At 50.9% G+C, this 24,595-nt stretch overlaps 2 protein-coding genes across 34 annotated transcripts in view; one reads left to right on the plus strand and one right to left on the minus strand.

Annotated features, from left to right (window-relative positions):
• Positions 1–18,356, plus strand: part of LOC144986612 (uncharacterized) — a 31,547-nt gene extending 13,191 nt beyond the window's left edge. For 25 of the 33 annotated variants that reach the window (XM_078934129.1, XM_078934130.1, XM_078934136.1 and 22 more), the window contains 23 exons: positions 173–368; positions 563–681; positions 857–1,130; positions 1,986–2,870; positions 3,256–3,452; positions 3,676–3,790; positions 5,375–5,472; positions 5,750–5,946; positions 6,170–6,284; positions 7,870–7,967; positions 8,245–8,441; positions 8,665–8,779; positions 10,358–10,455; positions 10,733–10,929; positions 11,153–11,267; positions 12,855–12,952; positions 13,262–13,426; positions 13,650–13,764; positions 15,348–15,445; positions 15,755–15,919; positions 16,143–16,257; positions 17,842–17,939; positions 18,217–18,356. In XM_078934129.1, coding sequence (XP_078790255.1) covers positions 10,769–10,929; positions 11,153–11,267; positions 12,855–12,952; positions 13,262–13,426; positions 13,650–13,764; positions 15,348–15,445; positions 15,755–15,919; positions 16,143–16,257; positions 17,842–17,939; positions 18,217–18,256 — 1,170 coding nt within the window. In that variant the 5' untranslated portion in view covers positions 173–368; positions 563–681; positions 857–1,130; ... (9 more) ...; positions 10,358–10,455; positions 10,733–10,768 and the 3' untranslated portion in view covers positions 18,257–18,356. Of the gene's footprint in view, positions 1–172; positions 369–562; positions 682–856; positions 1,131–1,808; positions 1,898–1,985; positions 2,871–3,255; positions 3,453–3,675; positions 3,791–5,374; positions 5,473–5,749; positions 5,947–6,169; positions 6,285–7,869; positions 7,968–8,244; positions 8,442–8,664; positions 8,780–10,357; positions 10,456–10,732; positions 10,930–11,152; positions 11,268–12,854; positions 12,953–13,261; positions 13,427–13,649; positions 13,765–15,347; positions 15,446–15,754; positions 15,920–16,142; positions 16,258–17,841; positions 17,940–18,216 lie in introns of all 33 variants that reach the window. The other 8 variants (XM_078934137.1, XM_078934128.1, XM_078934138.1 and 5 more) reach the window with 8 other exon arrangements.
• On the minus strand, positions 18,357–23,514 carry LOC144986882 (uncharacterized). Its single transcript, XM_078935463.1, has 7 exons — positions 23,355–23,514; positions 22,881–23,077; positions 22,538–22,652; positions 20,855–20,952; positions 20,381–20,545; positions 20,043–20,157; positions 18,357–18,458 (listed from the first exon to the last, which is right to left on the minus strand). Exons 1-7 carry the CDS (start codon positions 23,499–23,501, stop codon positions 18,357–18,359), a joined length of 939 nt encoding a protein of 312 aa, XP_078791589.1. The 5' UTR covers positions 23,502–23,514.
• Between the last annotated feature and the right edge of the window lie 1,081 nt (positions 23,515–24,595).

The following is a 24,595-nucleotide window of genomic DNA, read 5'->3' on the forward strand; positions in this document are numbered from 1 at the left end:
GTTTTAATTGAGAATATCATTTACGTGGCGGTTGCATTAAAAAGCTTATTTGCATTGCTTTTGTGAATCTTATTTGCGTTGCGAATTTTATTTGCTTTGTGTTTGCTGGCAAATTTCATTTGCGTTGAAATGTTTGAATGTGGCTGTAATATAATTCTGCTTTACATCCCAGAATTCCTTGCTGGAAATCCGGCACCTGTTCAGGAAAATGAACTGGACCCCAAGCACACAATGAACTGAACACAGAGGTTACTGGTGTATCACTACGTCCAATCAGGAACCTGAAAGATGGCCGAGCTTGGCGGTTTTGGAAGTGCAGCTCCTTCAATGGGTCAACTTCTACACTACTTCAGGACGATCTTCAACCTGTAAGTTCTCCATTTCTTGGTTTGGCCGCTGTGCCGAAGTTTTCGTCTTTCTCTTTAGTTGACTAAATGTTTTCCTAAACATATTTGGGGCAAAAAAGACTAAATTTTTAGTCTGTTTTGGACTAAATATTTCCAAAATTTGTTATGACTTTTTTTGCTGAAGCAGAGTTTCTAATCTACTCTATTCTATTCAGCCAGTGCATCAAGCCTGGACTGGGACCAGGGAAGTGACTTTTTGGCATCCGATTCGCCGTCCATGATGAGCAGCAGACTACGTGGACAGCAAGAGCGGGAGGACAGAATGGTTTCTGCGGTGAGTCTGAAATCGAAGCTTTTCCCTTTCCCACTCACTCAGGCTCGGGTCGCTCCGTCGTGCGGTTTATCCTCCAAGAGGGGGTGGAATCGGGTGCCCCCCCCAGTGCAGCAGACCTGACCAAGGGCCTGGGAAGTGACTTTTCGGTGTCTGATTCGGCATCCATGATGTGCAGCAGATTTCGTGGACAGCAAGAGCGGAAGGACAGCATCGTTTCAGCGGTTCAACGTCTGGAAGCAAATATCCCCAAATTGCAGCACCTTTCTGGTTGGCGGCGGACTGCCAGAACACGGAGATGGCCGGAGGCTAGATGGGCATACCGCCCAGTCCCACTGCTGCCTACCCAGGCGTTGGAGGCCTGCACGGCGATGGACAAGGGGCGGGCCCACGTCTACAAACGGATGAATGGAGCACTTTCTTGTTGGATCTTCTCCAAGGCTGGCGAAATAGTAAGCAAAAAATACAAAACGGGAAGAAGCCCAGCACAGTGGAGAAAATACAGTTTTAAATAAAACATCTATCCCACCCAGTCATTTTAGATAGACCCTGGTTCACAAGCACTCATTCTCACTTTATAGTTGGCATTCACAATGTGACACAAGCACTTCTCACAAATCTTCAAACATTATCTTTATATTTTAATTCCGCACTGAAGTGTTACAAGGGCAACAAGCTTAGTGGAGTAGATGATAAACATCCAGTCCGCCACCAGATGCCGCTGTTCTGTGTGGTTTCAAATCCCCAAATGCTTCATTCATTTTTCTGGCACATTTACATGAAGCCCCATGAGAGCTTCACGGGGCTTCGATTTTCTTCCCTAATTTTTATGCAGTAATTTATCTGGATGGGCTGCACGGTGGTGCAGTGGTTAGCGCTCTTGCCTCACAGCAAGAAGGCCCCTGGTTCAAGTCCCGGCTGGGGGACATGAAAAATACATCAATGGGGGACCTTTCTGTGTGGAGTTTGCATGTTCTCCCCGTGCGTGCGTGGGTTCTCTCCGGGATCTCCGGCTTCCTCCCGCTGTCCAAAAACATGCTTCATAGGTTAATTGGCAACTCTAAATTGTCCATAGGTGTGAATGTGAGAGTGCACGGGTGTGTGATTGTGGACGTTCTACCCTGCGACAGACTGGCGACCTCTCCAGGGCATCCCCTGCCTACGCCCAAGTAGCCGGGATAGGCTAAGACAGCCCCGTGACCCCGAAAGGGACGAAGCGGTACAGGAAATGAATAATTTATCTGAAGTTTTTATATTTTAGCTGTTTTTCTATTTTCACTTTTTTAATGATCACGCTTACATTTCAGACTGTTTGAGAGTGTTTGTCACGCTTGGCAGGGTGTCTGTCTATGCTGACTTCCGGGCCAACAGGAGGTTCTCTCTTAAGGTTTTTTTTAAATCATTCCTCTTTTACTTGTGTTTGTTTTTGTGTATTTTATTAGGAGCTGCTTACTATTTTGTTTAAACTTTTTTGCAATGGTGCATCCTTGTTTGTTTTTTATATACAGCACCTTGAGCTGTTTTCGTAACCCTTGGGCTGTCCTAAGCACTTTAACGTTGGGAGTTGGGTCATCTAGACCCACTAGACAGAGCTCTGAACCTTTTTTCTTCAATGATTTGTGATCTTCACTGGTGTCCATGGATTACATGAAATCTTTCCACCTTTATCCACCTTTGTGATGGTAGGAATAACAGAACAAAGTAAGGGTGGGGTCATCTAAGATTGCACAAGGGTGAACATGAAAGGTGCTATATAAAGAAAAGTATTTTGAATTTTGAAATTCTTTATGCAGTTATGATTTTTCTTGCTGGAGCACAGCTTAAATATGGCTGTATTCTAATTCTGCTTTACTTGTACAAAACCCACTAAATTTTTAGTGAGTCTTGCTCTAAATATTTCCAAAATTTGTTATGGAGTTATAACTTTTCTTGCTAAAGCAGAGGTTAAATGCAGTGAGTTGGAAATCCTGGTGACAGCGCTGTGGTGGATTGCCAGCCCGGATAGCTGCACATCGTCAATCTAGCAGATCCCCCTCCTGCGAGATTGACGACAACGGAGGGCCTGAGCTTACTGTAGTGTTCTTTTCATCCCCAGACCTCTGCTTCTCCACCTTTTTTGGCTGGCCATCTGCAACCCCAAATCTGACACCAGGCGGGTCCCTCGTGGAAAAAAAGAAAGCAGAGGAGCCAAGGTGAGACCGTTCATTTTTTTTTCCAGAACAAGAGCACTTTCATTGTATTTTCATGGGAAATATCATTTTCAATGCAATTTCATAGAAAATTTCATTTTCATTAAATTTTAATTACATATCCAATGCATTTTTATTATAAATTCTATTTTCAATTTATTGTCAATGCAAATTTCATTTTCAATGCATTTTCGGGGTGAAAATCTTTTTCAATGCGTTTTAATTTAGAATATCATTTGAGTGGCGTTTGCATTGAAAAGCTTATTTGCATTGCTTTTGTGAATTTTATTTGCGTTGCGAACTTAATTTGCTTTGTGTTTGCTGGCAAATTTAATTTGCGTTGAAATGCTTGAATGTGGCTCTAATCTAATTCTGCTTTACTTCCCAGAATTCCTTGCTGGAAATCCGGCACTTGTTCAGGAAAATGAACTGGACCTCAATTACACAAAGAACAGAACAAAGACGTTACTGGTGTAGCACTACGTCCAGTCAGAATCCTGAAAGATGGCAGAGCAAAGGGGGTTTGGAAGTGCAACGCTTCCCAATGAGTCAATTTCTAAACTACTTCAGGAAGATCTTCAACCTGTAAGTTCTTTATTTCTTGTTTTGGCCGCTGGGCTGATGTTTTCGTTTTTCTCTTTAGTTTACTAAATGTTTTTCTAAAAACATTCGGGGCAAAAAAGACAAATTTTAGAAGGTTCTTCTCTAAGTTTTTCCAAAATTCGTTATGGAATTATGACTTTTTTGCTGAAGCAGAGCTTAAATGTGGCTGTGTTCTAATCTACTCTATTCTATTCTATTCATCCAGTGCATCAAGCCTGGCCTGGGACACGGGAAGTGACTTTTTGGAGTCCGATTCGCCGTCCATGATGAGCAGCAGACTACATGGACAGCAAGAGCACAAAGGAAGCATCATTTCTGAGGTGAGTCGGAAATGGAAGCTTTTCCATTTCCAACTCACTCAAGTTAATCTCATCCGTGGTGCGGTTTATCCTCTGAGGAAGAGGGGGTGGAATCGGGTGCCACCCCCCAGTGCATCAGACCGGGCCAAGGGCCCGGGAAGTGACTTTTCGGCGTCCGATTTGGCGTCCATGATGAGCTGCACATTTCGTGGACGGCAAGAGCGGGAGGACAGCAACGTTCCAGCAGTTCAACATTTGGAAGAATCTATCCCCAACTTGCAGCCCCTTTCTGGTAAGCGGCGGACTGCCAGGACACGAAGATGGCCGCAGGCTAGATGGGCATACCGCCCAGTCCCACTACTGCCTACCCAGGCGTTGGAGGCCTGCACGGCGATGGACAAGGGGCGGGCCCACGTCTACAAACGGATGAATGGAGCACTCCGGGTGAGGCTTGAGATGTCGCCAGAGACTTGTTGTCGGCGGTTTTCGCTCTGTTGGGGTCCCATCTGGGGAGAGGCCGGCGGGGACGTGTAGCCGACTGAGGGGCCTTTGCCGTTGCTGGATCCGACCAGAGTGACGCACCGAAGAGCAGATCAGAAGGGTCGTCATCCTGGAGCAGCTGCCGTATGTAATTTTATCCAACGTACGGATGTCGGTGGAGGAGCACGAGCAAGAGGGAGGCCTCGCTGGTGCCTGGCTTTCCATGCCGTGACTCAATGTCGAATGAGGGGATTCTGCGGTGCTGTCTGGTGGGGATTGACGTGGTGACAGCGCCGTAATGGATTGCCGGTCCGGATTGCTTTACATCCTCAATTTCGCAGATCCCCCTCCTGCGAGATTGACGATGTGCTGGAATCCGGACCGGCAATCCGCCACCGCGCTGGCACTACGTCCTTCCCAACCAGAAAGCTCCACAGAGGCGCCTCGTCCAACGTTGATGCACTGCAGGGCAAGCCAGGAATCAGCAGGGCCCCCCTCTGGCTCGAGCTCCTTCACTAATGTCCCTACGTCGGATGAAAGCACATGCAGCAGCTGCTCCATGATGACGACCCTTCTGATCTGCTCTTCGGTGCGTCTCTCTGGTCGGATCCAGCAAAGGCAAAGGCCTTTCATTCGGTTATACGCTCCCACTGGCCTCACCACGGATGGCACCCCAACAGAGCGGAAGCGCCGACAACAAGTCTCTGGCGACATGTCAAGCCTCACCTGGAGGGCTCCATTCATCCGTTTGTAGACGTGGGCCCGCCTCTAGTCCCTTGCCGTGCAGGATTCCAATGCCTGGGTAGACAGCAGTGGGACCGGGCGGTATGCCCATCCAGCCTCCGGCCTTCTCCGCGTTTTGGAAGTCCGCAGCCAACCAGAAAGGGGCTGCATGTAGGCGATAGAAGCCTCCAAACGTTGCATCGCTGAAACGTTGCTGTCCTCCCGCTCTTGCCGTCCACGAAATCTGCTGCTCATCATGGAGGCCGAATAGGACCCGGAAAATCACTTCTCAGGCCCTTGGCCCGGTCTGATGCACTGGGGGGGGGGCACCCGGATCCAACTCAGAGGCTGGAATGCAAAACGGAGGGGCTGAGCTTGATGTAGTGTCCTTCTCATCCCCAGACCTCTGCTTCTCCACCTTTTTGTGGCTGGCCATCTGTAATCCCAAATCTGACACCAGGTGGGTCCTTCATGGAAATAAAGCAAGCAGAGGAGCCAAGGTGAGAACGTTCATTTTTTTATTCCAGAAAAAGAGCACTTTCATTGTATTTTCAATGCAAATTTCATTTTCAATGCATTTTCGGGGTGAAAATCTTTTTCAATGCGTTTTAATTTAGAATATCATTTGAGTGGCGTTTGCATTGAAAAGCTTATTTGCATTGCTTTTGTGAATCTTATTTGCGTTGCGAATTTAATTTGCTTTGTGTTTGCTGGCAAATTTAATTTGCGTTGAAATGCTTGAATGTGGCTCTAATCTAATTCTGCTTTACTTCCCAGAATTCCTTGCTGGAAATCCGGCACTTGGTCAGGAAAATGAACTGGACCTCAATTACACAAAGAACAGAACAAAGACGTTACTGGTGTAGCACTACGTCCAGTCAGAATCCTGAAAGATGGCAGAGCAAGGGGGGTTTGGAAGTGCAACGCTTCCCAATGAGTCAATTTCTAAACTACTTCAGGAAGATCTTCAATCTGTAAGTTCTTTATTTCTTGTTTTGGCCGCTGGGCTGATGTTTTTGTTTTTCTCTTTAGTTTACTAAATGTTTTTCTAAAAACATTCGGGGCAAAAAAGACACATTTTAGAAGGTTCTTCTCTAAGTTTTTCCAAAATTCGTTATGGAATTATGACTTTTTTGCTGAAGCAGAGCTTAAATGTGGCTGTGTTCTAATCTACTCTATTCTATTCTATTCATCCAGTGCATCAAGCCTGGCCTGGGACACGGGAAGTGACTTTTTGGCGTCCGATTCGCCGTCCATGATGAGCAGCAGACTACATGGACAGCAAGAGCACAAAGGAAGCATCATTTCTGAGGTGAGTCGGAAATGGAGGCTTTTCCATTTCCAACTCACTCAAGTTAATCTCATCCGTGGTGCGGTTTATCCTCTGAGGAAGAGGGGGTGGAATCGGGTGCCACCCCCCAGTGCATCAGACCGGGCCAAGGGCCCGGGAAGTGACTTTTCGGCGTCCGATTTGGCGTCCATGATGAGCTGCACATTTCGTGGACGGCAAGAGCGGGAGGACAGCAACGTTCCAGCAGTTCAACATTTGGAAGAATCTATCCCCAACTTGCAGCCCCTTTCTGGTAAGCGGCGGACTGCCAGGACACGGAGATGGCCGCAGGCCAGATGGGCATACCGCCCAGTCCCACTACTGCCTACCCAGGCGTTGGAGGCCTGCACGGCGATGGACAAGGGGCGGGCCCACGTCTACAAACGGATGAATGGAGCACTCCGGGTGAGGCTTGAGATGTCGCCAGAGACTTGTTGTCGGCGGTTTTCGCTCTGTTGGGGTCCCATCCGGGGAGAGGCCGGCGGGGACGTGTAGCCGACTGAGGGGCCTTTGCCGTTGCTGGATCCGACCAGAGTGACGCACCGAAGAGCAGATCAGAAGGGTCGTCATCCTGGAGCAGCTGCCGTATGTGATTTTATCCAACGTACGGATGTCGGTGGAGGAGCACGAGCAAGAGGGAGGCCTCGCTGGTGCCCGGCTTTCCATGCCGTGACTCATTGTCGAATGAGGGGATTCTGCGGTGCTGTCTGGTGGGGATTGACGTGGTGACAGCGCCGTAATGGATTGCCGGTCCGGATTGCTTTACATCCTCAATTTCGCAGATCCCCCTCCTGCGAGATTGACGATGTGCTGGAATCCGGACCGGCAATCCGCCACCGCGCTGGCACTACGTCCTTCCCAACCAGAAAGCTCCACAGAGGCGCCTCGTCCAACGTTGATGCACTGCAGGGCAAGCCAGGAATCAGCAGGGCCCCCCTCTGGCTCGAGCTCCTTCACTAATGTCCCTACGTCGGATGAAAGCACATGCAGCAGCTGCTCCATGATGACGACCCTTCTGATCTGCTCTTCGGTGCGTCTCTCTGGTCGGATCCAGCAAAGGCAAAGGCCTTTCATTCGGTTATACGCTCCCACTGGCCTCACCATGGATGGCACCCCAACAGAGCGGAAGCGCCGACAACAAGTCTCTGGCGACATGTCAAGCCTCACCTGGAGGGCTCCATTCATCCGTTTGTAGACGTGGGCCCGCCTCTAGTCCCTTGCCGTGCAGGATTCCAATGCCTGGGTAGACAGCAGTGGGACCGGGCGGTATGCCCATCCAGCCTCCGGCTTTCTCCGCGTTTTGGAAGTCCGCAGCCAACCAGAAAGGGGCTGCATGTAGGCGATAGAAGCCTCCAAACGTTGCATCGCTGAAACGTTGCTGTCCTCCCGCTCTTGCCGTCCACGAAATCTGCTGCTCATCATGGAGGCCGAATAGGACCCGGAAAATCACTTCTCAGGCCCTTGGCCCGGTCTGATGCACTGGGGGGGGGGGCACCCGGATCCAACTCAGAGGCTGGAATGCAAAACGGAGGGGCTGAGCTTGATGTAGTGTCCTTCTCATCCCCAGACCTCTGCTTCTCCACCTTTTTGTGGCTGGCCATCTGTAATCCCAAATCAGACACCAGGCGGGTCCTTCATGGAAATAAAGCAAGCAGAGGAGCCAAGGTGAGAACGTTCATTTTTTTATTCCAGAAAAAGAGCACTTTCATTGTATTTTCAATGCAAATTTCATTTTCAATGCATTTTCGGGGTGAAAATCTTTTTCAATGCGTTTTAATTTAGAATATCATTTGAGTGGCGTTTGCATTGAAAAGCTTATTTGCATTGCTTTTGTGAATCTTATTTGCGTTGCGAATTTAATTTGCTTTGTGTTTGCTGGCAAATTTAATTTGCGTTGAAATGCTTGAATGTGGCTCTAATCTAATTCTGCTTTACTTCCCAGAATTCCTTGCTGGAAATCCGGCACTTGGTCAGGAAAATGAACTGGACCTCAATTACACAAAGAACAGAACAAAGACGTTACTGGTGTAGCACTACGTCCAGTCAGAATCCTGAAAGATGGCAGAGCAAGGGGGGTTTGGAAGTGCAACGCTTCCCAATGAGTCAATTTCTAAACTACTTCAGGAAGATCTTCAATCTGTAAGTTCTTTATTTCTTGTTTTGGCCGCTGGGCTGATGTTTTTGTTTTTCTCTTTAGTTTACTAAATGTTTTTCTAAAAACATTCGGGGCAAAAAAGACAAATTTTAGAAGGTTCTTCTCTAAGTTTTTCCAAAATTCGTTATGGAATTATGACTTTTTTGCTGAAGCAGAGCTTAAATGTGGCTGTGTTCTAATCTACTCTATTCTATTCTATTCATCCAGTGCATCAAGCCTGGCCTGGGACACGGGAAGTGACTTTTTGGAGTCCGATTCGCCGTCCATGATGAGCAGCAGACTACATGGACAGCAAGAGCACAAAGGAAGCATCATTTCTGAGGTGAGTCGGAAATGGAAGCTTTTCCATTTCCAACTCACTCAAGTTAATCTCATCCGTGGTGCGGTTTATCCTCTGAGGAAGAGGGGGTGGAATCGGGTGCCACCCCCCAGTGCATCAGACCGGGCCAAGGGCCCGGGAAGTGACTTTTCGGCGTCCGATTTGGCGTCCATGATGAGCTGCACATTTCGTGGAGGGCAAGAGCGGGAGGACAGCAACGTTCCAGCAGTTCAACATTTGGAAGAATCTATCCCCAACTTGCAGCCCCTTTCTGGTAAGCGGCGGACTGCCAGGACACGAAGATGGCCGCAGGCTAGATGGGCATACCGCCCAGTCCCACTACTGCCTACCCAGGCGTTGGAGGCCTGCACGGCGATGGACAAGGGGCGGGCCCACGTCTACAAACGGATGAATGGAGCACTCCGGGTGAGGCTTGAGATGTCGCCAGAGACTTGTTGTCGGCGGTTTTCGCTCTGTTGGGGTCCCATCTGGGGAGAGGCCTGCGGGGACGTGTAGCCGACTGAGGGGCCGTTGCTGGATCCGACCAGAGTGACGCACCGAAGAGCAGATCAGAAGGGTCGTCATCCTGGAGCAGCTGCCGTATGTGATTTTATCCAACGTACGGGTGTCGGTGGAGGAGCACGAGCAAGAGGGAGGCCTCGCTGGTGCCTGGCTTTCCATGCCGTGACTCAATGTCGAATGAGGGGATTCTGCGGTGCTGTCTGGTGGGGATTGACGTGGTGACAGCGCCGTAATGGATTGCCGGTCCGGATTGCTTTACATCCTCAATTTCGCAGATCCCCCTCCTGCGAGATTGACGATGTGCTGGAATCCGGACCGGCAATCCGCCACCGCGCTGGCACTACGTCCTTCCCAACCAGAAAGCTCCACAGAGGCGCCTCGTCCAACGTTGATGCACTGCAGGGCAAGCCAGGAATCAGCAGGGCCCCCCTCTGGCTCGAGCTCCTTCACTAATGTCCCTACGTCGGATGAAAGCACATGCAGCAGCTGCTCCATGATGACGACCCTTCTGATCTGCTCTTCGGTGCGTCTCTCTGGTCGGATCCAGCAAAGGCAAAGACCTTTCATTCGGTTATACGCTCCCACTGGCCTCACCACGGATGGCACCCCAACAGAGCGGAAGCGCCGACAACAAGTCTCTGGCGACATGTCAAGCCTCACCTGGAGGGCTCCATTCATCCGTTTGTAGACGTGGGCCCGCCTCTAGTCCCTTGCCGTGCAGGATTCCAATGCCTGGGTAGACAGCAGTGGGACCGGGCGGTATGCCCATCCAGCCTCCGGCCTTCTCCGCGTTTTGGAAGTCCGCAGCCAACCAGAAAGGGGCTGCATGTAGGCGATAGAAGCCTCCAAACGTTGCATCGCTGAAACGTTGCTGTCCTCCCGCTCTTGCCGTCCACGAAATCTGCTGCTCATCATGGAGGCCGAATAGGACCCGGAAAATCACTTCTCAGGCCCTTGGCCCGGTCTGATGCACTGGGGGGGGGGCACCCGGATCCAACTCAGAGGCTGGAATGCAAAACGGAGGGGCTGAGCTTGATGTAGTGTCCTTCTCATCCCCAGACCTCTGCTTCTCCACCTTTTTGTGGCTGGCCATCTGTAATCCCAAATCTGACACCAGGTGGGTCCTTCATGGAAATAAAGCAAGCAGAGGAGCCAAGGTGAGAACGTTCATTTTTTTATTCCAGAAAAAGAGCACTTTCATTGTATTTTCAATGCAAATTTCATTTTCAATGCATTTTCGGGGTGAAAATCTTTTTCAATGCGTTTTAATTTAGAATATCATTTGAGTGGCGTTTGCATTGAAAAGCTTATTTGCATTGCTTTTGTGAATCTTATTTGCGTTGCGAATTTAATTTGCTTTGTGTTTGCTGGCAAATTTAATTTGCGTTGAAATGCTTGAATGTGGCTCTAATCTAATTCTGCTTTACTTCCCAGAATTCCTTGCTGGAAATCCGGCACTTGGTCAGGAAAATGAACTGGACCTCAATTACACAAAGAACAAAACAAAGACGTTACTGGTGTAGCACTACGTCCAGTCAGAATCCTGAAAGATGGCAGAGCAAGGGGGGTTTGGAAGTGCAACGCTTCCCAATGAGTCAATTTCTAAACTACTTCAGGAAGATCTTCAATCTGTAAGTTCTTTATTTCTTGTTTTGGCCGCTGGGCTGATGTTTTTGTTTTTCTCTTTAGTTTACTAAATGTTTTTCTAAAAACATTCGGGGCAAAAAAGACAAATTTTAGAAGGTTCTTCTCTAAGTTTTTCCAAAATTCGTTATGGAATTATGACTTTTTTGCTGAAGCAGAGCTTAAATGTGGCTGTGTTCTAATCTACTCTATTCTATTCTATTCATCCAGTGCATCAAGCCTGGCCTGGGACACGGGAAGTGACTTTTTGGAGTCCGATTCGCCGTCCATGATGAGCAGCAGACTACATGGACAGCAAGAGCACAAAGGAAGCATCATTTCTGAGGTGAGTCGGAAATGGAAGCTTTTCCATTTCCAACTCACTCAAGTTAATCTCATCCGTGGTGCGGTTTATCCTCTGAGGAAGAGGGGGTGGAATCGGGTGCCACCCCCCCAGTGCATCAGACCGGGCCAAGGGCCCGGGAAGTGACTTTTCGGCGTCCGATTTGGCGTCCATGATGAGCTGCACATTTCGTGGACGGCAAGAGCGGGAGGACAGCAACGTTCCAGCAGTTCAACATTTGGAAGAATCTATCCCCAACTTGCAGCCCCTTTCTGGTAAGCGGCGGACTGCCAGGACACGGAGATGGCCGCAGGCTAGATGGGCATACCGCCCAGTCCCACTACTGCCTACCCAGGCGTGCGGAGGCCTGCACGGCGATGGACAAGGGGCGGGCCCACGTCTACAAACGGATGAATGGAGCACTCCGGGTGAGGCTTGAGATGTCGCCAGAGACTTGTTGTCGGCGGTTTTCGCTCTGTTGGGGTCCCATCCGGGGAGAGGCCGGCGGGGACGTGTAGCCGACTGAGGGGCCTTTGCCGTTGCTGGATCCGACCAGAGTGACGCACCGAAGAGCAGATCAAAAGGGTCGTCATCCTGGAGCAGCTGCCGTATGTGATTTTATCCAACGTACGGATGTCGGTGGAGGAGCACGAGCAAGAGGGAGGCCTCGCTGGTGCCGGGCTTTCCATGCCGTGACTCTATGTCGAATGAGGGGATTCTGCGGTGCTGTCTGGTGGGGATTGACGTGGTGACAGCGCCGTAATGGATTGCCGGTCCGGATTGCTTTACATCCTCAATTTCGCAGATCCCCCTCCTGCGAGATTGACGATGTGCTGGAATCCGGACCGGCAATCCGCCACCGCGCTGGCACTACGTCCTTCCCAACCAGAAAGCTCCACAGAGGCGCCTCGTCCAACGTGGATGCACTGCAGGGCAAGCCAGGAATCAGCAGGGCCCCCCTCTGGCTCGAGCTCCTTCACTAATGTCCCTACGTCGGATGAAAGCACATGCAGCAGCTGCTCCATGATGACGACCCTTCTGATCTGCTCTTCGGTGCGTCTCTCTGGTCGGATCCAGCAAAGGCAAAGGCCTTTCATTCGGTTATACGCTCCCACTGGCCTCACCACGGATGGCACCCCAACAGAGCGGAAGCGCCGACAACAAGTCTCTGGGGACATGTCAAGCCTCACCTGGAGGGCTCCATTCATCCGTTTGTAGACGTGGGCCCGCCTCTAGTCCCTTGCCGTGCAGGATTCCAATGCCTGGGTAGACAGCAGTGGGACCGGGCGGTATGCCCATCCAGCCTCCGGCCTTCTCCGCGTTTTGGAAGTCCGCAGCCAACCAGAAAGGGGCTGCATGTAGGCGATAGAAGCCTCCAAACGTTGCATCGCTGAAACGTTGCTGTCCTCCCGCTCTTGCCGTCCACGAAATCTGCTGCTCATCATGGAGGCCGAATAGGACCCGGAAAATCACTTCTCAGGCCCTTGGCCCGGTCTGATGCACTGGGGGGGGGGGCACCCGGATCCAACTCAGAGGCTGGAATGCAAAACGGAGGGGCTGAGCTTGATGTAGTGTCCTTCTCATCCCCAGACCTCTGCTTCTCCACCTTTTTGTGGCTGGCCATCTGTAATCCCAAATCTGACACCAGGCGGGTCCTTCATGGAAATAAAGCAAGCAGAGGAGCCAAGGTGAGAACGTTCATTTTTTTATTCCAGAAAAAGAGCACTTTCATTGTATTTTCAATGCAAATTTCATTTTCAATGCATTTTCGGGGTGAAAATCTTTTTCAATGCGTTTTAATTTAGAATATCATTTGAGTGGCGTTTGCATTGAAAAGCTTATTTGCATTGCTTTTGTGAATCTTATTTGCGTTGCGAATTTAATTTGCTTTGTGTTTGCTGGCAAATTTAATTTGCGTTGAAATGCTTGAATGTGGCTCTAATCTAATTCTGCTTTACTTCCCAGAATTCCTTGCTGGAAATCCGGCACTTGTTCAGGAAAATGAACTGGACCTCAATTACACAAAGAACAGAACAAAGACGTTACTGGTGTAGCACTACGTCCAGTCAGAATCCTGAAAGATGGCAGAGCAAAGGGGGTTTGGAAGTGCAACGCTTCCCAATGAGTCAATTTCTAAACTACTTCAGGAAGATCTTCAACCTGTAAGTTCTTTATTTCTTGTTTTGGCCGCTGGGCTGATGTTTTCGTTTTTCTCTTTAGTTTACTAAATGTTTTTCTAAAAACATTCGGGGCAAAAAAGACAAATTTTAGAAGGTTCTTCTCTAAGTTTTTCCAAAATTCGTTATGGAATTATGACTTTTTTGCTGAAGCAGAGCTTAAATGTGGCTGTGTTCTAATCTACTCTATTCTATTCTATTCATCCAGTGCATCAAGCCTGGCCTGGGACACGGGAAGTGACTTTTTGGAGTCCGATTCGCCGTCCATGATGAGCAGCAGACTACATGGACAGCAAGAGCACAAAGGAAGCATCATTTCTGAGGTGAGTCGGAAATGGAAGCTTTTCCATTTCCAACTCACTCAAGTTAATCTCATCCGTGGTGCGGTTTATCCTCTGAGGAAGAGGGGGTGGAATCGGGTGCCACCCCCCAGTGCATCAGACCGGGCCAAGGGCCCGGGAAGTGACTTTTCGGCGTCCGATTTGGCGTCCATGATGAGCTGCACATTTCGTGGACGGCAAGAGCGGGAGGACAGCAACGTTCCAGCAGTTCAACATTTGGAAGAATCTATCCCCAACTTGCAGCCCCTTTCTGGTAAGCGGCGGACTGCCAGGACACGGAGATGGCCGCAGGCTAGATGGGCATACCGCCCAGTCCCACTACTGCCTACCCAGGCGTTGGAAGCCTGCACGGCGATGGACAAGGGGCGGGCCCACGTCTACAAACGGATGAATGGAGCACTCCGGGTGAGGCTTGAGATGTCGCCAGAGACTTGTTGTCGGCGGTTTTCGCTCTGTTGGGGTCCCATCCGGGGAGAGGCCGGCGGGGACGTGTAGCCGACTGAGGGGCCTTTGCCGTTGCTGGATCCGACCAGAGTGACGCACCGAAGAGCAGATCAGAAGGGTCGTCATCCTGGAGCAGCTGCCGTATGTGATTTTATCCAACGTACGGATGTCGGTGGAGGAGCACGAGCAAGAGGGAGGCCTCGCTGGTGCCCGGCTTTCCATGCCGTGACTCAATGTCGAATGAGGGGATTCTGCGGTGCTGTCTGGTGGGGATTGACGTGGTGACAGCGCCGTAATGGATTGCCGGTCCGGATTGCTTTACATCCTCAATTTCGCAGATCCCCCTCCTGCGAGATTGACGATGTGCTGGAATCCGGACCGGCAATCCGCCACCGCGCTGGCACTACGTCCTTCCCAACCAGAAAGCTCCACAGAGGCGCCTCGTCCAACGTTGATGCACTGCAGGGCAAGCCAGGAATCAGCAGGGCCCCCCTCTGGCTCGAGCTCCTTCACTAATGTCCTTACGTCGGATGAAAGCACATGCAGCAGCTGCTCCATGATGACGACCCTTCTGATCTGCTCTTCGGTGCGTCTCTCTGGTCGGATCCAGCAAAGGCAAAGGCCTTTCATTCGGTTATACGCTCCCACTGGCCTCACCACGGATGGCACCCCAACAGAGCGGAAGCGCCGACAACAAGTCTCTGGCGACATGTCAAGCCTCACCTGGAGGGCTCCATTCATCCGTTTGTAGACGTGGGCCCGCCTCTAGTCCCTTGCCGTGCAGGATTCCAATGCCTGGGTAGACAGCAGTGGGACCGGGCGGTATGCCCATCCAGCCTCCGGCCTTCTCCGCGTTTTGGAAGTCCGCAGCCAACCAGAAAGGGGCTGCATGTAGGCGATAAAAGCCTCCAAACGTTGCATCGCTGAAACGTTGCTGTCCTCCCGCTCTTGCCGTCCACGAAATCTGCTGCTCATCATGGAGGCCGAATAGGACCCGGAAAATCACTTCTCAGGCCCTTGGCCCGGTCTGATGCACTGGGGGGGGGCACCCGGATCCAACTCAGAGGCTGGAATGCAAAACGGAGGGGCTGAGCTTGATGTAGTGTCCTTCTCATCCCCAGACCTCTGCTTCTCCACCTTTTTGTGGCTGGCCATCTGTAATCCCAAATCTGACACCAGGCGGGTCCTTCATGGAAATAAAGCAAGCAGAGGAGCCAAGGTGAGAACGTTCATTTTTTTATTCCAGAAAAAGAGCACTTTCATTGTATTTTCAATGCAAATTTCATTTTCAATGCATTTTCGGGGTGAAAATCTTTTTCAATGCGTTTTAATTTAGAATATCATTTGAGTGGCGTTTGCATTGAAAAGCTTATTTGCATTGCTTTTGTGAATCTTATTTGCGTTGCGAATTTAATTTGCTTTGTGTTTGCTGGCAAATTTAATTTGCGTTGAAATGCTTGAATGTGGCTCTAATCTAATTCTGCTTTACTTCCCAGAATTCCTTGCTGGAAATCCGGCACTTGTTCAGGAAAATGAACTGGACCTCAATTACACAAAGAACAGAACAAAGACGTTACTGGTGTAGCACTACGTCCAGTCAGAATCCTGAAAGATGGCAGAGCAAAGGGGGTTTGGAAGTGCAACGCTTCCCAATGAGTCAATTTCTAAACTACTTCAGGAAGATCTTCAACCTGTAAGTTCTTTATTTCTTGTTTTGGCCGCTGGGCTGATGTTTTCGTTTTTCTCTTTAGTTTACTAAATGTTTTTCTAAAAACATTCGGGGCAAAAAAGACAAATTTTAGAAGGTTCTTCTCTAAGTTTTTCCAAAATTCGTTATGGAATTATGACTTTTTTGCTGAAGCAGAGCTTAAATGTGGCTGTGTTCTAATCTACTCTATTCTATTCTATTCATCCAGTGCATCAAGCCTGGCCTGGGACACGGGAAGTGACTTTTTGGAGTCCGATTCGCCGTCCATGATGAGCAGCAGACTACATGGACAGCAAGAGCACAAAGGAAGCATCATTTCTGAGGTGAGTCGGAAATGGAAGCTTTTCCATTTCCAACTCACTCAAGTTAATCTCATCCGTGGTGCGGTTTATCCTCTGAGGAAGAGGGGGTGGAATCGGGTGCCACCCCCCAGTGCATCAGACCGGGCCAAGGGCCCGGGAAGTGACTTTTCGGCGTCCGATTTGGCGTCCATGATGAGCTGCACATTTCGTGGACGGCAAGAGCGGGAGGACAGCAACGTTCTAGCAGTTCAACATTTGGAAGAATCTATCCCCAACTTGCAGCCCCTTTCTGGTAAGCGGCGGACTGCCAGGACACGGAGATGGCCGCAGGCTAGATGGGCATACCGCCCAGTCCCACTACTGCCTACCCAGGCGTTGGAAGCCTGCACGGCGATGGACAAGGGGCGGGCCCACGTCTACAAACGGATGAATGGAGCACTCCGGGTGAGGCTTGAGATGTCGCCAGAGACTTGTTGTCGGCGGTTTTCGCTCTGTTGGGGTCCCATCCGGGGAGAGGCCGGCGGGGACGTGTAGCCGACTGAGGGGCCTTTGCCGTTGCTGGATCCGACCAGAGTGACGCACCGAAGAGCAGATCAGAAGGGTCGTCATCCTGGAGCAGCTGCCGTATGTGATTTTATCCAACGTATGGATGTCGGTGGAGGAGCACGAGCAAGAGGGAGGCCTCGCTGGTGCCCGGCTTTCCATGCCGTGACTCAATGTCGAATGAGGGGATTCTGCGGTGCTGTCTGGTGGGGATTGACGTGGTGACAGCGCCGTAATGGATTGCCGGTCCGGATTGCTTTACATCCTCAATTTCGCAGATCCCCCTCCTGCGAGATTGACGATGTGCTGGAATCCCGACCGGCAATCCGCCACCGCGCTGGCACTACGTCCTTCCCAACCAGAAAGCTCCACAGAGGCGCCTCGTCCAACGTTGATGCACTGCAGGGCAAGCCAGGAATCAGCAGGGCCCCCCTCTGGCTCGAGCTCCTTCACTAATGTCCCTACGTCGGATGAATGCACATGCAGCAGCTGCTCCATGATGACGACCCTTCTGATCTGCTCTTCGGTGCGTCTCTCTGGTCGGATCCAGCAAAGGCAAAGGCCTTTCATTCGGTTATACGCTCCCACTGGCCTCACCACGGATGGCACCCCAACAGAGCGGAAGCGCCGACAACAAGTCTCTGGCGACATGTCAAGCCTCACCTGGAGGGCTCCATTCATCCGTTTGTAGACGTGGGCCCGCCTCTAGTCCCTTGCCGTGCAGGATTCCAATGCCTGGGTAGACAGCAGTGGGACCGGGCGGTATGCCCATCCAGCCTCCGGCCTTCTCCGCGTTTTGGAAGTCCGCAGCCAACCAGAAAGGGGCTGCATGTAGGCGATAGAAGCCTCCAAACGTTGCATCGCTGAAACGTTGCTGTCCTCCCGCTCTTGCCGTCCACGAAATCTGCTGCTCATCATGGAGGCCGAATAGGACCCGGAAAATCACTTCTCAGGCCCTTGGCCCGGTCTGATGCACTGGGGGGGGGGCACCCGGATCCAACTCAGAGGCTGGAATGCAAAACGGAGGGGCTAAGCTTGATGTAGTGTCCTTCTCATCCCCAGACCTCTGCTTCTCCACCTTTTTGTGGCTGGCCATCTGTAATCCCAAATCTGACACCAGGCGGGTCCTTCATGGAAATAAAGCAAGCAGAGGAGCCAAGGTGAGAACGTTCATTTTTTTATTCCAGAAAAAGAGCACTTTCATTGTATTTTCAATGCAAATTTCATTTTCAATGCATTTTCGGGGTGAAAATCTTTTTCAATGCGTTTTAATTTAGAATATCATTTGAGTGGCGTTTGCATTGAAAAGCTTATTTGCATTGCTTTTGTGAATCTTATTTGCGTTGCGAATTTAATTTGCTTTGTGTTTGCTGGCAAATTTAATTTGCGTTGAAATGCTTGAATGTGGCTCTAATCTAATTCTGCTTTACTTCCCAGAATTCCTTGCTGGAAATCCGGCACTTGTTCAGGAAAATGAACTGGACCTCAATTACACAAAGAACAGAACAAAGACGTTACTGGTGTAGCACTACGTCCAGTCAGAATCCTCTTTTTCTGGAATAAAAAAATGAACGTTCTCACCTTGGCTCCTCTGCTTGCTTTATTTCCATGAAGGACCCGCCTGGTGTCAGATTTGGGATTACAGATGGCCAGCCACAAAAAGGTGGAGAAGCAGAGGTCTGGGGATGAGAAGGACACTACATCAAGCTCAGCCCCTCCGTTTTGCATTCCAGCCTCTGAGTTGGATCCGGGTGCCCCCCCCCCAGTGCATCAGACCGGGCCAAGGGCCTGAGAAGTGATTTTCCGGGTCCTATTCGGCCTCCATGATGAGCAGCAGATTTCGTGGACGGCAAGAGCGGGAGGACAGCAACGTTTCAGCGATGCAACGTTTGGAGGCTTCTATCGCCTACATGCAGCCCCTTTCTGGTTGGCTGCGGACTTCCAAAACGCGGAGAAGGCCGGAGGCTGGATGGGCATACCGCCCGTTCCCACTGCTGTCTACCCAGGCATTGGAATCCTGCACGGCAAGGGACTAGAGGCGGGCCCACGTCTACAAACGGATGAATGGAGCCCTCCAGGTGAGGCTTGACATGTCGCCAGAGACTTGTTGTCGGCGCTTCCGCTCTGTTGGGGTGCCATCCGTGGTGAGGCCAGTGGGAGCGTATAACCGAATGAAAGGCCTTTGCCTTTGCTGGATCCGACCAGAGAGACGCACCGAAGAGCAGATCAGAAGGGTCGTCATCATGGAGCAGCTGCTGCATGTCCTTTCATCCGACGTAGGGACATTAGTGAAGGAGCTCGAGCCAGAGGGGGGCCCTGCTGATTCCTGGCTTGCCCTGCAGTGCATCAACGTTGGACGAGGCGCCTCTGTGGAGCTTTCTGGTTGGGAAGGACGTAGTGCCAGCGCGGTGGCGGATTGCCGGTCCGGATTCCAGCACATCGTCAATTTCGCAGGAGGGGGATCTGCGAAATTGAGGATGTAAAGGAATCCGGACCGGCAATCCATTACGGCGCTGTCACCACGTCAATCCCCACCAGACAGCACTGCAGAATCCCCTCATTCGACATTGAGTCACGGCATGGAAAGCCGGGCACCAGCGAGGCCTCCCTCTTGCTCGTGCTCCTCCACCGACATCCGTACGTTGGATAAAATCACATACGGCAGCTGCTCCAGGATGACGACCCTTCTGATCTGCTCTTCGGTGCGTCACTCTGGTCGGATCCAGCAACGGCAAAGGCCCCTCAGTCGGCTACACGTCCCCACCGGCCTCTCCCCGGATGGGACCCCAACAGAGCGAAAACCGCCGACAACAAGTCTCTGGCGACATCTCAAGCCTCACCCGGAGTGCTCCAGTCATCCGTTTGTAGACGTGGGCCCGCCCCTTGTCCATCGCCGTGCAGGCCTCCAACGCCTGGGTAGGCAGTAGTGGGACTGGGCGGTATGCCCATCTAGCCTGCGGCCATCTCCGTGTCCTGGCAGTCCGCCGCTTACCAGAAAGGGGCTGCAAGTTGGGGATAGATTCTTCCAAATGTTGAACTGCTGGAACGTTGCTGTCCTCCCGCTCTTGACGTCCACGAAATGTGCAGCTCATCATGGACGCCAAATCGGACGCCGAAAAGTCACTTCCCGGGCCCTTGGCCCGGTCTGATGCACTGGGGGGTGGCACCCGATTCCACCCCCTCTTCCTCAGAGGATAAACCGCACCACGGATGAGATTAACTTGAGTGAGTTGGAAATGGAAAAGCTTCCATTTCCGACTCACCTCAGAAATGATGCTTCCTTTGTGCTCTTGCTGTCCATGTAGTCTGCTGCTCATCATGGACGGCGAATCGGACTCCAAAAAGTCACTTCCCGTGTCCCAGGCCAGGCTTGATGCACTGGATGAATAGAATAGAATAGAGTAGATTAGAACACAGCCACATTTAAGCTCTGCTTCAGCAAAAAAGTCATAATTCCATAACGAATTTTGGAAAAACTTAGAGAAGAACCTTCTAAAATTTGTCTTTTTTGCCCCGAATGTTTTTAGAAAAACATTTAGTAAACTAAAGAGAAAAACGAAAACATCAGCCCAGCGGCCAAAACAAGAAATAAAGAACTTACAGGTTGAAGATCTTCCTGAAGTAGTTTAGAAATTGACTCATTGGGAAGCGTTGCACTTCCAAACCCCCTTTGCTCTGCCATCTTTCAGGATTCTGACTGGACGTAGTGCTACACCAGTAACGTCTTTGTTCTGTTCTTTGTGTAATTGAGGTCCAGTTCATTTTCCTGAACAAGTGCCGGATTTCCAGCAAGGAATTCTGGGAAGTAAAGCAGAATTAGATTAGAGCCACATTCAAGCATTTCAACGCAAATTAAATTTGCCAGCAAACACAAAGCAAATTAAATTCGCAACGCAAATAAGATTCACAAAAGCAATGCAAATAAGCTTTTCAATGCAAACGCCACTCAAATGATATTCTAAATTAAAACGCATTGAAAAAGATTTTCACCCCGAAAATGCATTGAAAATGAAATTTGCATTGAAAATACAATGAAAGTGCTCTTTTTCTGGAATAAAAAAATGAACGTTCTCACCTTGGCTCCTCTGCTTGCTTTATTTCCATGAAGGACCCGCCTGGTGTCAGATTTGGGATTACAGATGGCCAGCCACAAAAAGGTGGAGAAGCAGAGGTCTGGGGATGAGAAGGACACTACATCACGCTCAGCCCCTCCGTTTTGCATTCCAGCCTCTGAGTTGGATCCGGGTGCCCCCCCCCCCAGTGCATCAGACCGGGCCAAGGGCCTGAGAAGTGATTTTCCGGGTCCTATTCGGCCTCCATGATGAGCAGCAGATTTCGTGGACGGCAAGAGCGGGAGGACAGCAACGTTTCAGCGATGCAACGTTTGGAGGCTTCTATCGCCTACATGCAGCCCCTTTCTGGTTGGCTGCGGACTTCCAAAACGCGGAGAAGGCCGGAGGCTGGATGTGCATACCGCCCGGTCCCACTGCTGTCTACCCAGGCATTGGAATCCTGCACGGCAAGGGACTAGAGGCGGGCCCACGTCTACAAACGGATGAATGGAGCCCTCCAGGTGAGGCTTGACATGTCGCCAGAGACTTGTTGTCGGCGCTTCCGCTCTGTTGGGGTGCCATCCGTGGTGAGGCCAGTGGGAGCGTATAACCGAATGAAAGGCCTTTGCCTTTGCTGGATCCGACCAGAGAGACGCACCGAAGAGCAGATCAGAAGGGTCGTCATCATGGAGCAGCTGCTGCATGTGCTTTCATCTGACGTAGGGACATTAGTGAAGGAGCTCGAGCCAGAGGGGGGCCCTGCTGATTCCTGGCTTGCCCTGCAGTGCATCAACGTTGGACGAGGCGCCTCTGTGGAGCTTTCTGGTTGGGAAGGACGTAGTGCCAGCGCGGTGGCGGATTGCCGGTCCGGATTCCAGCACATCGTCAATCTCGCAGGAGGGGGATCTGCGAAATTGAGGATGTAAAGCAATCCGGACCGGCAATCCATTACGGCGCTGTCACCACGTCAATCCCCACCAGACAGCACCGCAGAATCCCCTCATTCGACATTGAGTCACGGCATGGAAAGCCGGGCACCAGCGAGGCCTCCCTCTTGCTCGTGCTCCTCCACCGACATCCATACGTTGGATAAAATCACATACGGCAGCTGCTCCAGGATGACGACCCTTCTGATCTGCTCTTCGGTGCGTCACTCTGGTCGGATCCAGCAACGGCAAAGGCCCCTCAGTCGGCTACACATCCCCGCCGGCCTCTCCCCGGATGGGACCCCAACAGAGCGAAAACCGCCGACAACAAGTCTCTGGCGACATCTCAAGCCTCACCCGGAGTGCTCCATTCATCCGTTTGTAGACGTGGGCCCGCCCCTTGTCCATCGCCGTGCAGGCCTCCAACGCCTGGGTAGGCAGTAGTGGGCCTGGGCGGTATGCCCATCTAGCCTGCGGCCATCTCCGTGTCCTGGCAGTCCGCCGCTTACCAGAAAGGGGCTGCAAGTTGGGGATAGATTCTTCCAAATGTTGAACTGCTGGAACGTTGCTGTCCTCCCGCTCTTGCCGTCCACGAAATGTGCAGCTCATCATGGACGCCAAATCGGACGCCGAAAAGTCACTTCCCGGGCCCTTGGCCCGGTCTGATGCACTGGGGGGTGGCACCCGATTCCACCCCCTCTTCCTCAGAGGATAAACCGCACCACGGATGAGATTAACTTGAGTGAGTTGGAAATGGAAAAGCTTCCATTTCCGACTCACCTCAGAAATGATGCTTCCTTTGTGCTCTTGCTGTCCATGTAGTCTGCTGCTCATCATGGACGGCGAATCGGACTCCAAAAAGTCACTTCCCGTGTCCCAGGCCAGGCTTGATGCACTGGATGAATAGAATAGAATAGAATAGAGTAGATTAGAACACAGCCACATTTAAGCTCTGCTTCAGCAAAAAAGTCATAATTCCATAACGAATTTTGGAAAAACTTAGAGAAGAACCTTCTAAAATTTGTCTTTTTTGCCCCGAATGTTTTTAGAAAAACATTTAGTAAACTAAAGAGAAAAACGAAAACATCAGCCCAGCGGCCAAAACAAGAAATAAAGAACTTACAGGTTGAAGATCTTCCTGAAGTAGTTTAGAAATTGACTCATTGGGAAGCGTTGCACTTCCAAACCCCCTTTGCTCTGCCATCTTTCAGGATTCTGACTGGACGTAGTGCTACACCAGTAACGTCTTTGTTCTGTTCTTTGTGTAATTGAGGTCCAGTTCATTTTCCTGAACAAGTGCCGGATTTCCAGCAAGGAATTCTGGGAAGTAAAGCAGAATTAGATTAGAGCCACATTCAAGCATTTCAACGCAAATTAAATTTGCCAGCAAACACAAAGCAAATTAAATTCGCAACGCAAATAAGATTCACAAAGTCAATGCAAATAAGCTTTTCAATGCAAACGCCACTCAAATGATATTCTAAATTAAAACGCATTGAAAAAGATTTTCACCCCGAAAATGCATTGAAAATGAAATTTGCATTGAAAATACAATGAAAATGCTCTTTTTCTGGAATAAAAAAATGAACGTTCTCACCTTGGCTCCTCTGCTTGCTTTATTTCCATGAAGGACCCGCCTGGTGTCAGATTTGGGATTACAGATGGCCAGCCACAAAAATGTGGAGAAGCAGAGGTCTGGGGATGAGAAGGACACTACATCAAGCTCAGCCCCTCCGTTTTGCATTCCAGCCTCTGAGTTGGATCCGGGTGCCCCCCCCCCCAGTGCATCAGACCGGGCCAAGGGCCTGAGAAGTGATTTTCCGGGTCCTATTCGGCCTCCATGATGAGCAGCAGATTTCGTGGACGGCAAGAGCGGGAGGACAGCAACGTTTCAGCGATGCAACGTTTGGAGGCTTCTATCGCCTACATGCAGCCCCTTTCTGGTTGGCTGCGGACTTCCAAAACGCGGAGAAGGCCGGAGGCTGGATGGGCATACCGCCCGGTCCCACTGCTGTCTACCCAGGCATTGGAATCCTGCACGGCAAGGGACTAGAGGCGGGCCCACGTCTACAAACGGATGAATGGAGCCCTCCAGGTGAGGCTTGACATGTCGCCAGAGACTTGTTGTCGGCGCTTCCGCTCTGTTGGGGTGCCATCCGTGGTGAGGCCAGTGGGAGCGTATAACCGAATGAAAGGCCTTTGCCTTTGCTGGATCCAACCAGAGAGACGCACCGAAGAGCAGATCAGAAGGGTCGTCATCATGGAGCAGCTGCTGCATGTGCTTTCATCCGACGTAGGGACATTAGTGAAGGAGCTCGAGCCAGAGGGGGGCCCTGCTGATTCCTGGCTTGCCCTGCAGTGCATCAACGTTGGACGAGGCGCCTCTGTGGAGCTTTCTGGTTGGGAAGGACGTAGTGCCAGCGCGGTGGCGGATTGCCGGTCCGGATTCCAGCACATCGTCAATCTCGCAGGAGGGGGATCTGCGAAATTGAGGATGTAAAGCAATCCGGACCGGCAATCCATTACGGCGCTGTCACCACGTCAATCCCCACCAGACAGCACCGCAGAATCCCCTCATTCGACATTGAGTCACGGCATGGAAAGCCGGGCACCAGCGAGGCCTCCCTCTTGCTCGTGCTCCTCCACCGACATCCGTACGTTGGATAAAATCACATACGGCAGCTGCTCCAGGATGACGACCCTTCTGATCTGCTCTTCGGTGCGTCACTCTGGTCGGATCCAGCAACGGCAAAGGCCCCTCAGTCGGCTACACGTCCCCGCCGGCCTCTCCCCGGATGGGACCCCAACAGAGCGAAAACCGCCGACAACAAGTCTCTG

The sequence above is a fragment of the Oryzias latipes genome, chromosome 17 (assembly GCF_053564925.1).
Source record: "Oryzias latipes strain Hd-rR chromosome 17, Olatipes_Hd-rR_3.1".
Taxonomy (NCBI): Eukaryota; Metazoa; Chordata; class Actinopteri; order Beloniformes; family Adrianichthyidae; genus Oryzias; species Oryzias latipes.